Genomic DNA, 20,702 nt, shown 5'->3' with positions numbered 1-20,702 from the left:
AGACATTTAACCTTCTGCATACAACCTCAAGGGTCTCATGGCGCTCAAGCCTACTAGGGACTCCAGTTTTGAAGATGGGCGGCGGGTGTGCCTGCAGCAGGGAAGGAGGATGTGTTCCTAAGGTTTAACTGGTCTCCAGATAGCGAAGATCTGTCCTGGAGGTTTGGGTAGTTGACTAGGGGCCTTGAGGAGGGCATCCCGGGTGTTTTGATTACCGACCCCACCCCCACCCCGCCCAACTTTGGGGGAAAAAGCACTCTGTCTCCAAATGTCTGTCACTAGCCCTCTAACAGGCATAGAGTCTGCAGAAATGGGTTGGTGGGCGGAGTGCAGGGGCAATTTGCAGGTGAAACTTGGTTTTCCCACGGCCTCAAAGCCACCCGCAGAGCGAATAAGCGGCGTGGCGGGAGGCGAACGCGTGCGGGTCCAGGTCTGCACCGGGTTGTCCGCAGCAGGCAAGCCGGCACACGCCCACCAGCTGCGGCAGCGCCCGCTGCGGACGTCCTCCCCGCGGTCCCGGGAGAGGCAGCCGCTGCCCTTACTCGTGTGTTCTCCGAGCGGAACAAAACAGCCTTCCAACAAACCTAAAAGCTCCACCTCTACTCCCCCGTGAACTCTTCTCCTAATTGGCAGCTCGGCGCATGGGATGATGCGGGCGGCTGCGGGCCGGCCCTGCAGTGCCAAGCCGCAACATCCCCGTCCGGTTGGAGAGGCAGAGGGCTGCTCAGGCTGCACCCCACGATCCTGATCCGCGGCGCTCCGGTCACCGTGAGAAACCGGCGGGGACGCCGCCCCTCCTGCGGCTGGAGCGCTTCCAGAGCAGAGGCGCATCGCAGTGCCGCTCGCCCCGGCGTCCTCCCTCCAGCTCCGGCTCCTCCTCCTCCCCCCAAGCCCCGGCGCCCGCAGCGGGCTCCAAGAGGCGAGCGGGCGCGCCTCCCCCTCTTCGTCCTCCCCCTCGTCTCGCTCTCTCGCGGCTAACTTTCCTGAGCCCCGACCCGCGGCGCGGAGCTCCCCCCGGCAGCTGCGGGGGCCCAGAGCCGACCTCGGGCGGAGAGCGTGGGGGTGCCCACTATCTCATCCCAAGCCCTCGGAGTGCTCCGGAGAGAACAGGACCATGTCCCGGGCTGGGGACCGAGGCAAAACCCTGGCGAGATGGCTGGGCACTGGGCTATTGGGTAAGGCAGCCCCAGCTTTGTCTTTTCTCTCGCCTCTTGCTTACCCCCACTCCACCCTGAAGGAGGGGACACTGGAGAAGAGGGGTGCCTTAGACAAGGTGGCACCCAATGAGTGGATGACCGTCTTCCTGCTGGACGCTTAGCTTTGAGGCTATGCTCCCTGGGAACCCTGTGCAGCCCCCCCTCCCCCACAGCCACCTTGGCAGAGTTTCTTGCTGCCTCTGGTGCCATTTGGAGCTAGGTCTTGGGGCTGCAGCAGGGGAATCCTTCTAAGTCCCAGAGTTCAGGCATGCTGGTGGAGGGGTCTACTGCCTTGAGTGTGGGGGGTCCCAGGGGGGTTGCAGGTGTAGTGGTGTCCGTCACCCAGCAGGGATGCACCCGTGGGGCACAAGGGTCTCCCCACCACCCTTTGCTAGGTTCTTCTGTCTTCTGTCTTCCCTGGTGTCACTGCAACTCTGTGCCAGATGCTGGAAGGGCTCGGATGGACCTAGAGGATCGTTCAAAAGCCACCTTTTAAGGAGGGTCTTGTCCCTCTTCCTGTAAAGGGGTTCTCTGAGGAAGACCTGTTTGGCCTGCTCCCAGCTCTTTGTTTTGGGGAAGACTGTGAAGAGAGAGGAGTCAGGTCCAGAGGACGCAGAGGGTAGAGAATATTGTGGCTATCTATTAATATTCACATGATGGTTTTGAGTGTCAAACTCCAAGAGATTAGGCAATGGTATTTATTAGTCCAGAATGTAAATCACAGCCTGGCTTCCAATGTGAGCCGGCTTCATCTCTGGCCCCTGCCCCTCTTCCTGGTTATTATGTCAGATTTGGGTTTTGACAGATACCCCCCCCCCCCGCCCCCAATTGGGTCAGGCACATGGTAGAGGTATTTGTGCTGGAAGCAGGGGACAGAGGCCTCTGAGAGAAGCCACTATGCACCTGTAAATCATGTACAGATCTGTCCTATGGATACATGTCAGGTGGTGGTGTGGTGGTGGTGGTGGTGGAGGGCAGCGTTCTTTTTTACTGAGCTCTGGTTTCCTCACCTCCGAGGCCAGATATAAGACATTGGTGCTTTGCCCCGTACCATTGGCACAGATGTTATATGAGTTTCATGGTGACTCTCCAAAACTCAAGGCTCCTCTTTGTGGGATGGGTATAGTGTGATTCCGTTGGAGTTCCTCCTTGGATCATCCCAGGACTCCCCTGTGGCCATGGCGGGCGTGAGGGGTCTCTGAGGCGGCAGAACTCCACTTACTAAACCAGACCCTGGATGTTATGGATGTCCTTACCCTATGTTTGGTTGGTCAAGGGAGTATCAGGCCTTGTACTAATAGAATAGTCATAGAATCTGGCCTCTGTAGACAGTAAGAGGGCTCTAGGAACTGGGGGTGGGGTGGGGTGGGGGGGGGTGGGGTGAGTGGAGAGCAGGGCAGAGCTTTGGTATGAGTGGGCAAGGACTTTGAAAACCATAGCTTTCCAAAAAGTGAGGAAGGTGTGGTCTGGAGGGGGGTGGCAACCTGCCTAAGGGTACATGGCCAATTGACGGTCAAGTGGGACAGAACCCAGGCCATGTGGTGACAGGGAAGGTCAGTGGGCCTGTGTTTAGAGCCTGAGGGTGAGTGAAGCCCTGGGTCATGGCATGGAAGCCACGGGCTTGAGTCTCGGTCAGATCTTCGTTTTCACAGGTGGGGAGACTTTCAGGAGGTCCCCCTCCTCCCAGATCAATTCAGTTTCTCGGACTGAGACCCCAGTGGATTTTGATAACACAAACAAGACAGCCTTTTCTGAACCCCAGAAGGGGCTCACGAGACCATATCACTGCAGCTGAGGTTTATATGGGTTCCAGGCCTTTCCTAAGTATGTAACTGGGAGTGTGTAGTTCTGCCCACCCCTTGCTTGCTCCCTGATTTGCTTAATTGCCATGATCTGTGTTTAATTATCACTTGTGAGGGTGCTGTGTCGCACAACCCTCTCTCCCCTGGTATGTATTTATTAAGGGCTTGTTTAATGAGAGCACAATTAAAGAGAGGGTGTTGAGTCCCCTTCAGAGGAAGAAACCAACAAGGCTCAACTGGGAGAGCCTGGAGAAGAGGGGGAGAGGGCCAGGGGCAGTCTGCATCTGGAAAAGATGATTTAGAACCCTCGGAATCTGCAGAAGGCAGGCTTTGGGGAACAGACAACCCTCTGACTGGCTTCTTCCTGGAGGAGTCACCTTGCCCTGTGGCTGCTTCTTGAGGGGATGTAGGTACATCCCCATAAGCCATGGATGAGGTGGACCAACATCAGTGCCCAGTGGCCTCTAAGAAAAAGAACAGATCCACTGTTTGGACTTGTTTATAAAGCTGGTTTCCCCGATCCAGTTCTGTCCCAGGGGCATACTTCTATCCCCGCAAAGCTCCTGGGGGTGGGCAGGAAGCAGGCAGGCAGGTTGCCTAGGGTGAGGGAGCAGAAATCTTTCCTTTGCTATGGGGCCCAGGAGCCTTGCCTGGCCCAGCCCTGCTTCCCCAGCCCCTGAGGCCTCTCTCCCAGGAGGGGTCCTTGTCTCACTGCCCTTAGCCGGCCCACTTTCTGCCTTTAAGCTCTAACTCTGAGCTGTTCTTCCTCCCTGGGGCCAGGGAGTCTCAGCTGAGCCTCTGCTTGCCCTGGCCCGCAAGTCCTTGGAGCTAAACTTAGAGCAGGCACCATCCTGCCCTCCTCCTGCCCCCTACCCTGCCTGGGTGTGACTGGTCTCAGGATATGGGAAAAGATGATGGCGTGTTGCCAGCCTGGCATCCCCCTTACAATGGGTGCTAATAGCCATCAGAGTCCTGCTGGTGTGACTGTTTAATAGTATTCCATGTGCAGAATACTTTTTTATTGGTGCACGTGAACCTGTGTGTGCAGGTATGTGTGTGGAGGCCAGGAGTTAACACCGGTTGTCACTCCTTAGGTGAGACAGGGTCTGTCATTTGACCTGGAGCTTCTGGATGAGGAGCAAGGCTGGCTGGCCAGTGGGCCTAAGACCGGCACCTGTCTCTACCTTCTCAGTTCTGGAATTACAAACCCATGCCACCATACCCACTTTTTTTTTAAACAAGGTTTTAGGGAATTGAACTCATACCTGCTAGTAAGTACTTTCCTTTTTTTTCTTTTTATAATAATAATAATAATAATAATAATAATAATTATTATTATTATTATTATTTTATTTATGTGCATTGGTGTTTTGTCTGCATGAGGATGTTGGGTGCCCTGGAACTGGAGTTACAAACAGCTGTGAGCTGCCATGTGGGTGCTGGGAACTGAACCCGGGTCCTCCTGAAGAGCAGCAGCCAGTGCTCTTAACTGCTGAGCCATCTCTCCAGCCCCGTCCCTTCCTTATTGAGTCATGGCCACAGCCCTAAATACTTTTCAAAAACTTTGGTCCAACTTGTGAATTCTGAGTCTGTCTTTCTCCCTGGACGAAGTCCCAGCAGGGTGACGGGAGCTAGGGCCTTCTGAACATGGCTGCAGAGAATGGCTAAGTGACTTAGGGAAGGCCAGGCTGTGAGATGGGGGTGGGGATCCACAGGACTCTGACAGAGGAGACTTCATTGATCCCACACTGCCAGAAAGAGGCCCAACTGGCAGACATATCCACCCCCCCCCAATGCTGGCATTCTCAAGAGGTAACTTTTGGGCAAAGCAAGAAAGTCCTTTACTTAGGGAAATAGCCACATGGAAATTATCCAAGATGTGGTAGAGGGTGAAGAAATAAATCAATGTGTGAGTAGCCTGGAGACAATCTTGGCTGACGACAGTGGTCTTTAGGAGAAACTAATGGCGCCCTGGTTATATCCAGTGCTGGTTGGGGACAGCCGCGTCCCCCCTCAGCCCTTTTTAAACAACAGCCTGTCCCCTAGATGCTCCCTCTTTGAAGTCCTTCTTGTGTTTTACAGCCTCATGTTTTGGCTTCCCACCAAGCTTGGGAGGTAGGCAGGTTTATAGCTCTCCCTGCACTGCTCTGGGGATGCGCATGCAGGATGCAGGACATGCAGGATGTGTGGCACCCTCTGACTTTGTCAAGGTCAGCAGGCAGACTGGGGCCTGCCCCTGGGGCCTGCTGCCCAGTCCGTTCCAGCTTTGGCCAACCTGCTTAAGTAGCCCTCCAGGGGCCTGTTAGTGGATCCTGACCCACGCTCCTCCCCAAGCTTAGGCTCACAGGAGCTTGTGCACCAACCTCCTAGACGCAGCCGGCAGGACTTCCTGATGCCTGGCTGGGTGGGCTGGGTGTTGCAGAAGCAGCCAGGTTTGCCTACTATCGCCCGGGCAAGGATGCCTCTGTGGAGACCATCTCTACCGGTTTCTTTTGTCCCCTCCAGGCTATCGAGGACACGGCAATGCTTCACTCAGAGTCCTGAAGGTATTAGATAGAGTTAAGTCATCCGCATCAGGCAGAAATGCGTACTGTGCGGTGAGCCAGAACTTAAAGAAATAGTGTTCTTCTTTCTGAACTTTTCGTTTGCTCTTTTCTGCTTCTATCTATTTAAAGTATCTTCTCAAACCAGGCACAGGGGCATCTGCTTGTAATCCCAGCACCTCAGGAGGTGGAGGTAGATGAGAAGTCCAAGGTCATCCTTCGTTGCGGAGCAAGTTCTAGTCTGTCGTGTGTGTGAGGCTCTATCTTAAAAACAAACACATGATCATGCTCCTTCACTGTGCTTCTGTGCTCTGCAATTGTTCATTTGAGCTGGAGTTGGAGGGAGGAATTTGGTCCATGAGATGAGTCCCCTGTCTTCATCAGGACTCTGATTCCCAGGTCCAGGTGTTAAGCTGGGAGCCAGAGTCCAGGAATTACCAGGAAGCTCCTTCCTTCCTCCCTCTTACCTTCCCTCCCTCCCTCCCTCCCTCCCTCCTTTTTCACAATTTCTTCCCTCCTCCCCTTCCTTTTATTTTTTGAGACAGAGTCTTACGCAGCAGCAGAAGCTGGTCTCAAAACCGCAACAGCCCTCCTGCCTCTGCTGAGTGCTGGGGATCCAGGTGTGAGCCAGCACATCTGGTTTAGGACGCTTCTTTTTTTCTTTATAACTGTAAGGGTGTGTTTATATTTTCATGTGGGAATGTGGGCATGCAAGCAGTGTGTACACGGAGGTTAGAGGACACCCTTGGTCCTTGCCTTCCACCTCATTTGAGACAGGATCTGTTGTTTTCTGGCTGCATATGCCAGGCTAGTGGGCTCACAACCTTCCAGAAATCCTCTGTCTCCATCACCCATCTCCCTGTGCCAGCCCTGGGATGACTGATGCTTTATGGCACACACCAGCTTTTACATGGGTTCTGGGGATTTGAACTCAGATCCTCATGTTTACATGGCAATCACTGTTACGGAGCCGTCTCCCCAGCCCAGAAGCTGCCTTTGCTCAGGGCTTCCCTGTCTTCTGCTCTGCATCCTAGTTCCGTTTAGGGGGTTATGGGAGGCATGGAACAGAGAGCTTCAGGCTCCCATCTTCCAGTGCTGTTTCTAGGCGGACACCTGTGACTGCTCCTGTTCCTAGACCTTGGGGGAGAGCTGGGGTAGAGGGCAGCAGAGATAAAACAAGAACCAAGAACTCCAAGGAGCACTGACCCCCATCAGATGGGGGAAAGCAGATCAGTTTCTGAGTGCTGCCTACTTGCTTCCTGGGTATGTGGCCTTTCATATGTTTATTCCCTGGAGGCATTTATTGGGAATAAAAGGAATAACAGCTTCATAGGGTAAGGATGAAATGTGCATAATTTATGAAATATACCCATCCTATATCACACAGTAAGTACTAAGCTCCAAAGAGGTTATTCACTGTGTGGCTGCTGGGAAAATCACTTTACCTCTCTGAACCTCAATTTTGTCGTCTGTAAGATGAGAAAAAGTGTACCTGCCATTTAGTATCCTATTAGAAGTGGGGGTGACTGTGTGGGAGCCCTCTAGCATAGTCATTTTCAAATTGTGGTCTGCACCCACACTGTTCCCTGGGAGCTACAGAGAGAGGCCAGCTCTGAAGTCTCATGTAGTCAGTAGCTCCAGGGGCCGACCCACACCTGCCTATGCCTGTCCCCAGTTAATTCTAATGTCTCTCAGCATGGAAAGCCATTGCAACAGTCTTGATGCATTGTACATACACACACACACACACACACACACACACACACACACACACACACACACGAGTTCCTGATTGAAGTCATCTAGCAAGAGCTGGAGCTGCAGTGGGCAAATGCACCTATTTTAGGATGTGTGGAGGGTTTTCCTGGCTTTGGGAGCGTGAGATGCTGGAACCATTTTCCTCCTTGACCTTAATGGAATGGGGCGACTTCTCTAGGCGTAGCTTCCTCTCCAGGGTGATCTATAGTCCTAGACATGATGGGGTAGCAGAAGGCGGAAAGGTGTCAGGCACACGGGAGTGTCTGCTCTGCTGTCATCGCTGACCATGGCAGGAGGCAGGATTGGGTTACTGGGCCATAGGGTGCAATTTCTGACTTGGTGTGTGTGTGTGTGTGTGTGTGTGTGTGTGTGTGTGTGTGTGTGTGTGGCGGCAGGGAGGAGCAGTCAGACGCAAAGGGGATGCAGGGAGGTGAAGGGACCCTTGAGAGCAGGAACAGGTTCCCAGCACTCCTCCGAGCTCCTTCTCTGTCATTCAGTGGCATGGTGGGCCAAAGGAGGAAAAAGACTGACCACGCAGCATGCAGGACTTAAGTTAGAAAACAAAGTGCTTTCCTGAGAATTAACATGTGAGGGAATGCTCATTTCCCCTGCTTTCCCCGAAACGACCTTGAGGCCGTGGAGTTTCCAGGAGGAATGTGCAGGAAGGAGGAGGATTGGACTCGTTAAGAGCCCTTAGGAGTGGGCGAAGGGGAGGGCCACTTCTCCTGGGGCAGAGGGATGCCTTGCGGTGGGAGTGTGGGGGTGGAGGAATGTCCTGCGGTGGGGGTGTGGGGGTGGAGGGATGTCCTGTGGAGGGAGTGTGCGGAGGGGGGGTGAGGCCACGGGGGCGGGAAGGGGAGCGGAGCAGGCAGAGGGATATCCTATGGAAGGGGTGTGGAAGTTAGGGGGGTGTCCCGTGGAGGGGGGTTGGGAGGCCACGGGGATGTCACTGGGGTTCCTGGGGTGAGGGTGCGGAGAGTGACTGTGGGGTGATGGGCAGGAGCCGCGCTTCACGGGGGGGGGTTGGGGGGGCGGTGGTGGGAGGGGACTGGCCACGCAGAGTCCGGTACCCTGCAGCACGCCCCCAATTGGTTTGAATGGGCTAGTCGGAGAGTTGCACTCTGCCTGCTCCATCCTGTGTCCTCATTCTAGCAGTCTGTGTCCCCCGCGGCCACGGTTTCATCTTGGCAGGCCAGTCGTCGTCCTTCTCTCTTCAGGATCCCCTTGCGTGGTCAGAGGCACTGGATTCACTAGCCAGGCAAAATCCATCCCTAAAGTGTCTCTCTGTCCCTAGCCCCAGTGCGGGGACTGCGGTGGTCGCGCCTTTCCACCTGACCACATTCTGGCCCCCACCCGCAACTCCCAAAGTCACCAGGGGTGCGCTCCTATCTAGGGAAGGCTCCCCCCACCCCCTTGCAGGTGAAAGGGAGTTCCCTGTTAGTGCTTACTTGCTTTTCGACAGAGGTGAACGGATGGAATCTCAGATTCCAGGACAAGAGGCTGGGGGAATCCATCAGATCCTCCTTTCCTTGGGTTGGGGTGACCCCTCGTGGTCATTATGAGTACCACATGGGCCACTAAGAGGCTCAGAATTCAGTCCTATTCAGGCCAAGTGGATATTGAAAAGCGTGGCCCACGCTGTGTAGATATTGTATAGAGAACCACCTTCCCTCCTGAGGATGCCAAAGACCTCTTTGCCGGGCAGAGCCACTCTGCCCTGCCTGAGAGTGCCCTTAAAGAGCTTCCGGTGGGGTTGTATTAAGGGAGGCTGTGTTCCTTGTACAGGTCTCTTCTTGCTCCCTATGTCCCTGCCGTTGGAGGTGTCTGTGGGAAAGGCTACCACCATTTACGCTATCAACGGCTCAGCGATCCTGCTGCCCTGCACCTTCTCCAGCTGTTTTGGCTTCGAGAATCTCTACTTCAGATGGTCCTACAATAACACCGAGACGCACAGGATTGTGAGTGGGATGCTCATGTCCCCCTGCCCCCTTGTCTGTTTCTTACTGGTGGATGCCTTCAAGCCCTGGCTCTGGTCCCTTCTGAGATAAGCTCCACCATGAGGATCCCAAGAACCTACCCTTTGTTGCTCTTTCTGTTAGAGTCCAGGCAGGAAGATTGTTCCCATGGTGATGCCAGAATTTGGGGTCTGTTGGTAATTTTGGCTAGACTTGGTTGTCCTGTCCAGAGGAAAACTTGCGACTTGTATATTTGCAGAAGATTTAATAGTTTAGCAATCAGGAGGAAGAAACTGTTGGAACGAGCAATGGCCGAGGGCTGTGCTTGGAAGGGCAGAAGAGGGAGCCAGAAAGGGTGAGCCGATCGCAGATGTGGGTGGAGTTCTTTGCAGCCTGCAGGGGTTCTTCTCCCAGGGTAACTGGGGAAGTCCCAAAAGTGCAGCCTTAGAGGGTGCCCATGGAGAGAGCTGTGGCATTAATCCAGGTCCTGGCTGAAGGACAAAGGTTCAGTGGGGTAGAGGGTATAGTGTAAGTAAAGGCTGGGTGGGATATGCAGAGAGAAGTGTGTGTGTGTGTGTGTGTGTGTGTGTGTGTGTGTAAGGACACAGGTTTGAACGAGGCAGAATTCAGGTCAGGCAGAGCTATGGCCACTGGCAGAGAGAACGGAGGAAAATGAGGGGTCTTTCTGGGCACGGACAGGGTTGACGCTCAAGGGAGGGTGACATTTGACCACGCCGATCTTTTCCTGCCCCAGCTCATAGACGGCATTGTGAAGAATGAGAAGTCTGACCCAAAGGTGAAGGTGAAGAGTGATGACCGCATTACCCTGGAGGGCTCCACGAAGGAGAAGATGAACAACATCTCCATCCTGCTGAGTGACCTGGAGTTCAGTGATACGGGCAAATACACCTGCTTCGTGAGGAACCCCAAAGAGAAGGACCTCAACAGCTCTGCCACCATCTTCCTCCAAGTGGTTGATAAACGTATGGAGTGGGGCGGGGTGAGGGTGGTAGGGTAGGAAGGACGGGGGGTGCCCATCTCAGTGTGGCATCGAAATGGCAAAATGGGCCATGCTGGTGATTTCTGTCTCTTCACAATTGCAAGAGTTACGGGAGTTACATATGGAAGCCAGAACAAGTCAGCTATGGAGTGGCTTGGGAATGGCACTGACCGTCTTTGAGCCCTGATATCCTAGTCCATAAAATGGACATATGGCTGCCTTCTGCCAGGGTGGCTGTGAAGGCCAGAGGAGCTAGTTGGGAGTGGTCAGCAGCATTAGGCTCTCTCCATGTAGGTGATTTTTGCCTCTTTGTGGACTGTGTTAGCAAGTGTTGGGTGGCCGTCAGGTGTTGTAGTATAAAGGATGCTGTGACTAGTACACAGTATTCTTTTTTTTTTTTTTTGAGAAGTGTGTAGTTCAGACAAGCAGATGATAGCCCCAGATGGATAGCAGTGGTACAGATGCTTCCCAAAGAGATAGAATGAGGTGTGGTCCTTCCCCGGTGGAACTGGATACAGGCAGGTCAATTAAACAGTGAATGGACTGAAGATAAGCAGCCAGGTAGCACCCGCCTCTACTCCATGGAGGTGGTCAGAGAAGCAAAAGGGGATAAATAGGTGAGAAGCTAGATTGGGCACCTAGCAGCTGAGGGTCCTAGAAGATAATGCCTTCTGCATGCCCCTACCCCATGACCATATCAAGGAGCCCCTGGAGATGGGCGAGCAGGAGTTGAATTTGGGCTATTCCAAGGGCAGAGCCTGAGGTCATCCAGCCGGTCTTTCCTGAGTCTGGGGTGACATCTGCAAAGAAAGTCACCTCTTCTGTATGTTTAGATTCCTTCACTCTGCTCTGTGCTTGGCCTTGGCAGGAGGAGAAGGAAAGGGGACCAGCAGTGACGGAGTGTTTCTGGGTGCCAGGCTGTGAGTTAGGCGACTCGTTTTAGCTCAGTGGCCCCTCCCAGGTGGCACCTGTCTATGTATAGGGTTTTTCAGCCATCCTTTTACATGGTGGAGGTGATTCGGGGTGCTGAGGGTCCAGTGTGACCAGGATGGGAGCTTTGCCTGCCCACCTCCCCACACCCTGTCCCCAGCTGAGGGAGTGATGCCCTTAAATGAAGAGTGGTGCCGCGTAGATAAGAACAGGGGAAGCCAGGGGGCTTACGGGGTGCCTAGGGAGGCTTGGCTGGGAACCGTGACAGAGAGGGGAATGTCTGAAGGCAGTGGGGGAGAGAGCAGAGATAGCTGAGGAACAAGTTTGTGACTTAAAGCTGGGAGCTGTGGGTCGCATTCTGATTTATTCCCCAACTCGTGTGTGTGTGTGTGTGTGTGTGTGTGTGTGTGTGTGTGTGTGTGTGTGTGTGTGTGTGTGTAGAGGTGCTGGGAAGGGTGAAAGGAACAGGCCCCATGGTGTGCAGAGCCGGAAAGGCACCGTGTTCTGGCCTCTCCTGTCTTGGCTGACCTGAGAGGGTCGTGGCCTGGAGGTAGGGCTGCCAGCTTCGGACTGTGTGTGGCGGCTTTACAGCTTCTCCCCTGCCTGCTCTGCCCCTCCTCCAGTGGAAGAAGTGGACAACACGGTGACGCTCATCATCCTGGCCGTGGTGGGTGGGGTCATTGGACTTCTGGTCTGCATCCTGCTGCTGAAGAAGCTCATCACCTTCATCCTCAAGAAGACCCGAGAGAAGAAGTGAGTGGACTCTCCGTCACTCCCACGCTCCATCATCCTGGCGTCCTGTCCCTCCACCTACCCCTGCCCCCGCCCGCCTGCGGTGCCAACTCCGTCTCTTCCTTCTCCACCCGCTTCTGATGCCAGCGCTGTCGTCCTCTGCTATCCCGACAGCCCTTGCCCCAATCCGGCTCGCTCCTGACCTCTCCATCTGCTCCTCCCCACCCAGTCCTCTTTCCTCTCCCTGTCCCATCAGTCTCTCTTCCACCATGCGTGCACGCTGAAGCCTACCGTAGGATTTAGGAAGCCTGTTTATTTTCTGAGTTAGACTTCCCGCTCTAGCTTTCTTTTCTTTTATCACAGAAAACGTGAGTTCATGTGTAGAGACTCTAGAATGGAAAGACGCTTTGGGGGAGATGAAAAATTCTGAGAATTCAAACAGGAGAGGCAGAAGCAAGGCCTGACAGCCGAGCACGGTGTGGCTCATGCCTGCAATCCCGGTAGTTGAGAGTCAGGCTTAGAAGGATCTCCTTGAGTTCAAGGCCAGCCTAGTCTACACCGTGAGGCCTTGTTTCAAAAGCCAAAGCTTTAGCTAAACTACACTATAATCTGAAATGGGGACTTGGCCTCCCACGAGGTCCTAGGGTAAGTTCAGTTATCAAAATAGACATCCAGGGTCAGGGATGTAGCTAAGTGGTGTAGTGCTTGCCTAGCATGTGTGAGGTCTTGGGTGGAAGATCTCCGCTGGAAGGAGGAGAAAGATGGGCAGGTGTAGAGGGTATGAGTCCAGGCACAGAATTTTCTGGAACAGTGTCAGGCTAGCTTTAAAGCAGCAGGTGAGGGATCTTGCAAAGTCAGAGCAAGAAAAAGTCATTACAAGGGGAGAGGCATTAGAAAGCTCTGTTCTAGGGAAGACAGGCAATGAGGTGGGCTACCCTGGAACAGAACAAAAAAACAAAAGGCCAGGGAGGGGGCACAGGACTGGGTACAGGGAGCCACGCCCCCACCCCTCCATCTCTTGTGCCTCTCACCAGCTTCTCCCCCCCCCCCCCCCACTTTCCTCCTCTCCAGGAAGGAATGTCTAGTGAGTTCCTCCGGGAACGACAACACAGAGAATGGTCTACCCGGCTCCAAGGCAGAGGAGAAGCCACCCACAAAAGTGTGAGGTCCTGCGGGGCCAAGCAGCGCAGGGAGCCTCACTTCCTGACGGCGGCGACACTGATGCTGGGGTCCCGTGTGTGGAACCCACCAACCGAGACGAGACGAGTGTGCTGCTTGGCCCAAACTGTCTCTTTCTGAGCAGGAAGGACCTGATCCTGCCCCGCCCAGCCTATGCTACCTTTCCCTCCCCAGCCAGGGCTTCCCAGGGGCAAGGGCTGGCTGGGGAAGGAAGCCTGCAGAGGTTGAAGAATGGGAAAGGAAGGGCTGGAGCAGCGTGGGAGAGCTGGCCCCTGGCACCCGGGAAAATGGGGTCTCCTTTAGACTTCCCACCGCTGTGAACCCTCACGTTCCCCTCACATTTTCTCCTGATCCTTCACCAGGATATTGAGGTGATCAGAGGGCTGCTCCCAAAGCTGGGGTTCAGAGATGGGTGGAGGGTGGGCCCTTGAGATGTTGGGAATGTGCTAGAACTCTGGGGGTGGGGCCAGTTCTGAGATGCAAGCTGGGCTTTGAAGGATATCAGGCTTCTGGAAGTTCCTTCCCAGGGAACTTTCTCTTTCCCCCACCCTGGAATACCTGCCCGCACTGTCCCAGCTCCCTGTCCAGCTTCCTGCTCTCAATTTGTAGACTCCTCAGCTAGGACTGGATGCCCTGGCCTTCAAGTGTCCCAGTCTATCTAGCCTGTCTTTGCTCTCTGAGCTGCCGCTGCTGAGGAGGCTTGGCTGGCGGGGGGTGGGGGGTTGGGGGAGTTGGGGGTGGGGGCGGGGGGGGGGCGCCCTCCATCCTTCCTGGAACACTGGAGTGCTATAGGCATCTTTTCCGGCTTTGCTCTGTGAGTTCCAGGGGTGGGAGAATGGTGTCTCCAACCTCCCAGCCTTTGGAATGTCTATCCCGGCCCTCCGCGACTGACAGCCCTTGTCCTTGGCATGGCTGGACCATGCCACCCCGGCACTCCTGGAGCTCAGTTCTTCCCACTTCTCCCCTTCTCTTAAAATAGCTAGTGTTGCCACCTTACTTGAGGGATGGCTTCTTAGGACCTCCCATCCTGTACCTTTGCTCCCCCGATGTCCCTCCAGCATGCCTGACCTTTCCCTGCCCCTCGGTCCCTCCACCCCCAGCCCTGGGCCTGCCTTTGCCTCAGGGACCCTTGTTTCCAAATGAGAAGGCCCTTGGCTTCTCCAGTCACTTTCTGCCCAGCTGGGCCAGCTCCTCTGCCAGCCTGAGGTTGAGGAGGAGCAGGGAGAGGGCACTTTCGCCTCCTCTCCACTTCCTGCAGAGCCGGTTAGCACACCCCTCGCGTGTGGGGCTAGATTGTGCCTTAGCTCCGTGAGTCCTGGTTCTCACCCCATTTCCCTTTGGCTCACACTTCCTGACTTAATTGCACAGTCTGGTGTGACAGTGGTGGAGGTCCCCAGCGCCCCTCCCCGAGGTCATGGAGGAGGCCATGAAGCTGGGAGTTGTGTTAACAATGGCCCTATGGCTGAGGGCAGTCTTGGAGACACCTGTGGGGTATCTCATATCCTTGTCTTTGACATGGAGATGGGATGGTATCAGATGTGGGACCCTCAGATGGGCTTGATTTTGGGGGGCCCCTGTGATATATGAGATGTGATAACAGGAGGTACCCCAACTCCCTCTTCCTCATCAGGTTTCTGATACTCTTGGGTCCCCGGAAGATGAAGACCTCTTTCCAGGGAGTGTGAGGACTTCTACCCAGGAGTAGCTGAAGGCTTACCCCAAATTGGAAGTGGGAGTGTAAGGGACAATAGGGCCTGTAGGGCGCCTGTGGCTATGACTAGTGTCTCTTGCCCAAGCCAAGGAGCTCACAGGTCCTGGCCTCCTCTCCTCCTGTCCTCCTTTACCCAGGACTCATTGTGGCTGGGGTAAAAGTTGCCCTTCTCCTGCTTCTTATTCATTTATTTGAGACAGAGTCTCATGTAGCCCAGGCTGGCCTCCGACTTCCTACATAGCCAAGACTGGCCTTGAACTCCCGATCTTCTGCCTCCATCACCCAGTGCTGGGATGACAGGTGTGACCCCACACCCGGCTCAGAGTAACCAGGCTCTGAGATCAAACACGGCACCAGAGCCTCCGGCCGTTCAGGAAACTTCCGGCTGCCTTCATGTAAAACTGCTTTCTTCCCCGACACTGGAAGAGGCGAAGTGCTGTGGGCTCTTCTTGCTTTTTCCGTGAGAGGAAGCCAAGGCATAGGGAACGGGAGAGGAAGGGTGTCACCCTGCCCCTCTCCCTGTCACGGCGGGCTTACAGGCGGCCCTTGCAGCTTCTCCCATCTACCCAAAGGGTGAAATAATACCTACCTCACAGGACTGTGGTGAGGCTTGGCGAGGTTTTATTGTTTTGTTTTGTTTTCGCTTGGCTTGGAAAGGCATTGGGAAACAAGGTTTATAACTGGAGGCGGTCCCACGTCTGTCATGTCCTCATCCCTCTAACACGCACACACCTCACACTCTTCCTCTTCCCGTTGTTACCGTCGGAACCGTGGCTCCAACTGATGCTAAGCATCTTGTCCACGGCATTGGTTTTTGTTTTTTTTTTGATGGAGGTGATTGCGACTATGGAGGTAATTTTCTATGGTTGTTATCCCAATGCCTGCCATTCTACTGGCATTGAATGGATAGGGATTAAGAGCACAAAACTTGGTCCTCTTCACAAGGGATGTCCGGTCCTAGTGCTAGCTTCACGCCTGTGCAGACATTGCCACGGATTGCATTAGAAATGTACGCTCACAAAGCCATTTCCCCCAGCCAGCCCCTCATGCAGGCTTGCTTTCAGTAGTGATCTCAGGGTGGCTGAGGCTGTTCCCTGCACCACTGGGCTACAGAACCTCTTACGCAGTTGACTTTGGGAAACCCGGATCCACGCTGGCAACGACGTCAGTGAGACCAAAGATGAAGCACAAGTCCCCCCTCATCCTTGACCTCCAAATAGACATGTGCATTCGAGGGTCCAGATCCCTCTGTGTAGAAACTGAGCAGAAGGCGACTGGAACCAGCCTGCCGTGCTGGAGGGCCCGCGAGAGGGATGGACTGGGAGGGGGCCAGAATTTCACACACCTGGCTGACCAGCTTTTGTGGAGCCTGGGAGGCAAGAGCATCCTTCAGATGGTGGGATTCGAGGGTGCACTCGTACGGAGTGGTTGTGGCCTGCGGTGTGTGGCAAGGTGTGCCTGGTCCGGCTGCAGAGGTGTGACTGAGTGGGTGGGCTGTGCATGCAAGGGGTGATGTGAGATGGGGGGGAGAGGGGCACTCTGCACTTTCCACAGCCTGAGCTGGAGGCTGGGGAAGGGTAAGAGACAGAAATGAACAGCCGTGCTCCTGGGTTCCACTGGGTGACTCCATCTCAGGGTCACAGTCAACTGCCATTGGAGGGCTGGGCAGGGATGCCAAGAAGAAGGATTTGTGGGGAGGTCCTCTAGCTTGCTGCACTTTACTCTGTCCCAGATTGGAGTCCCTGTTCTCCCATCCCCCACTGGGTATGCAGTGCTTCTGACTATCATATGCATGGTTTGTTCCTCTGGCTTGGATGGCAGTACCCATAGTCAATTTTCCTATATAACTTCATAGATCAAACAATATAGTGATGGGCTGTGGGTGCCTCAGGTCCACGGTGTCTCTATGAGGCCCCGACGTGCACAAGCCCACCGCTGACTTGTGTTTAAGCACAGATTGAATTCGATTAGGTTGTCTTGCCTCTACAACACGTTTTTGCATTGTAGAATTGGATTTAGCTTCGCTTTGGATGAAATAAAAATTATTTTTTAATTAATTTGGGACTTGAGATTTTTATTTTGGGTTGCCTCGGAGTTGAGCTCCAGCTTCATTTCCCCCAGCTGACCAGTTTACCTTCTCTGGCCTTTAGTCTACTTGTGTTGAAAATGTTACTTGCTCGGGTCAGATGGTACGTGTCAAATGCCCCGGGATTTCTGACCTACCTGAGACATTTGTGTTGTTTTAATCCTGGTCCTTTGGAAAGGAGTCCCTTTAACACTGGGATTCATGCCAGACTCTGTGAGCCGATGGCCTTAGAAACAATTCTGGAGCCACAGGACAGCATCCATCTGAAGTAGATTTTTACCTGGCTATAAAAGCTAACTGGGGGTGGGTGGGTGTTGCTAACATGTTGGTCTTGCAAGCATAAGGACCCCACTTAGGGTCCCAGAACACTCATCAACAAAAAAGGCCAGGTGTGGTGGTGCATTCTCACAATCCCAGCACCCAGGGGTTAGAGACAAGTGGACCCCTGGGGCTCACTGGCCAGCAAGCTCTAGGCCAGCGAGAGACCCTGTCTAGAAAAAAAAAAAAGATGCATGGCACCAAGGAACAACAGGCATTTGCCTTCTAGCCTCCACATGTGTGCTTGCACCCCTCCACACGTGTGCATCTGCACACGTACATACACACATATACACATGCATATGTGCACACACACAGGATTAACCATCGTGAGAGTACCTGTCTGGTATGTGCAAGGCCCAGCTTCAATCCGCATCCCACCCAAAAGATTTAACTGCCACAGTCATCGTTATGGTTTAGATAGAAAATGTCACCATAAACATATATTGAGTGCAGCGTTCAGAGGAGGGACTTTGGGAAGGAACTGGATCATGAGGGCTCTGACCCCATCAGTGGATTAATCCCTTAATGGGTTCATGGCTTGATGGAATTATTGGGAGGGGGTGGAGACCAGGAGGTGGGGCCCAGAGGAAGCGGGACAGTGGGGTGTGTCCTGGAATGCCCTACCTCATCTTTGACTGTTCCTTCCCTTCCTGGCCACCGCCATAAGGTATGTGGCTTTCCTATCATGCCCTTCTACCTACCATGATGTTTCTACCTTGTCATGGGTGAAAAACTCCAACACCTGAGCCAAAGGAAATTCTTCTCCCCTTAAGTTGATTGGCTCAAGTATTTTTGTCACAGCAACAAAAACTGACCAATACAAGCAACCGCCAGTGCAGTGTCCTGAAGACGCCAGCTCAGCCCTCTGTGCCTCAGTTCCCTTGCTTGCCGAGAGGGAGGGATTATGTCTATTTGGTGAGGAGCCTGTGAGATTATGAATAAGGCCACATGTAAGAAGCACTTCAGAAATGACCAAGTGTTGGCTGTAAAAATATAAGGAATGTCGGAGCCAGGAGACAGCTCTGCAAAGCGTCCAGGAAGAGCCTGAAGCTAAGGTCCCACCGAGGCCAAGCCAGCCAGAAGGGAGGCGAGCAGAGAAGAGGCCGAACTTACACCTCTTGCTCCTGGTCGGCAGGGGCGGTCAACTGTGTGAGGCAGAACTCATGTTAGGAAGTGACATGGTGACTGGTGTGGTTATGACAACAGTCCAAAACCAAGCTCATGATATCACCTCATTCTGAGGTGTTCATCCCCACTGTTTCCCACTCACCCAGTCCTCTAGGACAAAATGTCCGACTCCACCATGACACCTATTTTTCTCTCATTAACTCCTTAACTGCCCCCCTCCCCCACCCCTTTTGCAGGAACCCTCAGCTCTATGCCAAAAACATATTATGGATTCAGCTTCCCTTGGCATTGCCAGTCTTACAGTCACAGCCCAGGTAACAGCTTTTCATGTTCTTCCTTGTCTCCTATGAATGCCCACATATTGCCATTCATTCTAGTTGTGAACAATGTGAACAATTTCTGGTCCCATGCCAGCTCTGGGGATTTTTTTCCTCTAATACCCTCTAATTTGAAGTTGTTTCATACATGTTGCCTCATATAACCGTCATGGGGCTCTCACGATGTAGACACAACTACCCCCACCTTGCTGGTGAGGGAGGTGAGGGAGCCGAGGCACAGAGGGCTGAGCTGGCTTCTCAGGTTGGTTTTCTCAGCTTCAGGCATCCTTTACAGGTAGCCAAGTACTTCAGCGATTCCTATGGAGCTCTCTTCCTGTGATACTCTCATCTCTGTCTCTCTGTCTGCTGAACTTCATCTGCTTTGGCTTTGCTGACCTCCAGCTCTATCTCTGTGGTGGTTTAAATGAGAATGGCCCCATAGGTTCATCTGTTTGAATACTTGGTCCCCAGTTGGTGGACCTATTAGGAAAGGGTTAGGAGGTGCCTTGTTGGAGGAAGTGTGTTCATGGGGATGGGCTTTGAAACTTCAAAGGCCCACACCAGGCCCAGTCAGCTCTTTCTAACTCTAACTTTTGGATCAAGATAAAAGCTCTCAGCTACTGCTCTGGTGCATGCCTGGCTGATGCCATGCTCCCCGCCATGATGGTCATGGACTCACCCTCTGAAACTACAAACCCTAATAAACGATTTCTTCTATAAGTTGCCTTGGTCTTGGTGCTTTGTCACAGCAATTGAAAAGTGACTAGGACAGAAGTTCTCCTTATTTCCTGGAGGTTGTGGGACTCGGCCACAGAACACCCCCTGCACATGGCGATGATAAAACTCCCTTCCTCTGTTCTCCTCTCTCAGGCCTCACTGACTTGGGTTGTTCCATCTGTGTGTTAAAGATGTTGAGGTATTTCCCTAGTGTTTCAGTTGCTTCAGGGAGGTGGGGAAGCAGATCCCTTCCTTTCCCATCGCTCTATTCTTGTTGGAAGAAACTCATGAAAATATACATTCTTATAAAAACTCATTCAGAGGTGTTTTTAGACATTTTATTTTGTTATCATCCAAAGCAAGAAATAACATAAATGTCTTTGGACTGGTAAGTATATGTAACATGTTGTCTTGTGTTCCTATAACAAAACACCAGATGCTGACTAATATATAAAGAAAAGTGTCTTATTTAGCTCACAGTTCTGGAGGTCAGAGAGTATGACACTGGGATGTGCTGGATTCTGGCCAGGGCTTTCTGGTAGATGGCATTACAATGGTCAAAATATGTGTTGAAGAGACAAGCAGTGTGTGAAGAGAGGTTCGGGGGAGAAGCTAGTCTGGTTTAGAACAACCCACTCTTGAGGCACTCCCAAGCAGTATTATTAATCCATTCCTGAGGATGGAGCCTCCATGGCCTAATTACCTCCCGTGAGGCCCAACTGAAGTTCTATCACACTCCAACACTCCAACACTAGGGACGAAGTTTCCAGAACATGGACCTCTGGGGGACAAGTCAGCACTGGGTAAGCGTACTGTCACAGATGCTCACAATGAACATCCCTCAGGGAGAAACAGTGCCAGGGGCTGGCAAGGGCTGATCTCAAACAACAGTAAGCTAAGAGAAGGAGTTTGGATTCCAAGAGGGTCTCTACTTCATCAGTTGTGACCACTGTCTCACTCGGGTGAGGGACGTGGCTATCTAAGGAGGCTGTGTGTGTATGGAGAGGGTATAGGGGAAATTATTTTACACTCTGCTCAGTTTTTCTGTAAATCTAAAACTTCTCTAAAAACTAAAGTCTTAAAAAAATGGTGCTGATGCCGGGCGTGGTGGCGCACGCCTTTAATCCCAGCACTCGGGAGGCAGAGCCAGGCGGATCTCTGTGAGTTCGAGGCCAGCCTGGGCTACCAAGTGAGCTCCAGGAAAGGCGCAAAGCTACACAGAGAAACGCTGTCTCGAAAAAACCAAAAAAAAAAAAAAATGGTGCTGTATCATTCACTTTCTCACTGGGACAGAATTACTGACAAAAAACATCTGAAGGAAGGAAGG

The 20,702-nt window shown here is 53.1% G+C and overlaps 1 protein-coding gene across 1 annotated transcript; it reads left to right on the top strand.

Moving 5' to 3' along the window:
- The first annotated feature begins 471 nt into the window (after window positions 1–471).
- On the top strand, window positions 472–13,800 carry Scn4b (sodium voltage-gated channel beta subunit 4). The gene is made up of 5 exons (XM_028866426.2): window positions 472–1,175; window positions 9,085–9,257; window positions 10,009–10,237; window positions 11,808–11,937; window positions 12,988–13,800. Exons 1-5 carry the CDS (start codon window positions 1,115–1,117, stop codon window positions 13,079–13,081), a joined length of 687 nt encoding a protein of 228 aa, XP_028722259.1. The 5' UTR covers window positions 472–1,114; the 3' UTR covers window positions 13,082–13,800.
- Window positions 13,801–20,702: the final 6,902 nt, after the last annotated feature.

Source organism: Peromyscus leucopus, chromosome 7 (genome assembly GCF_004664715.2).
Source record: "Peromyscus leucopus breed LL Stock chromosome 7, UCI_PerLeu_2.1, whole genome shotgun sequence".
NCBI classification, from domain to species: domain Eukaryota; kingdom Metazoa; phylum Chordata; class Mammalia; order Rodentia; family Cricetidae; genus Peromyscus; species Peromyscus leucopus.
This window is presented reverse-complemented; position numbering and strand designations above follow the sequence as displayed.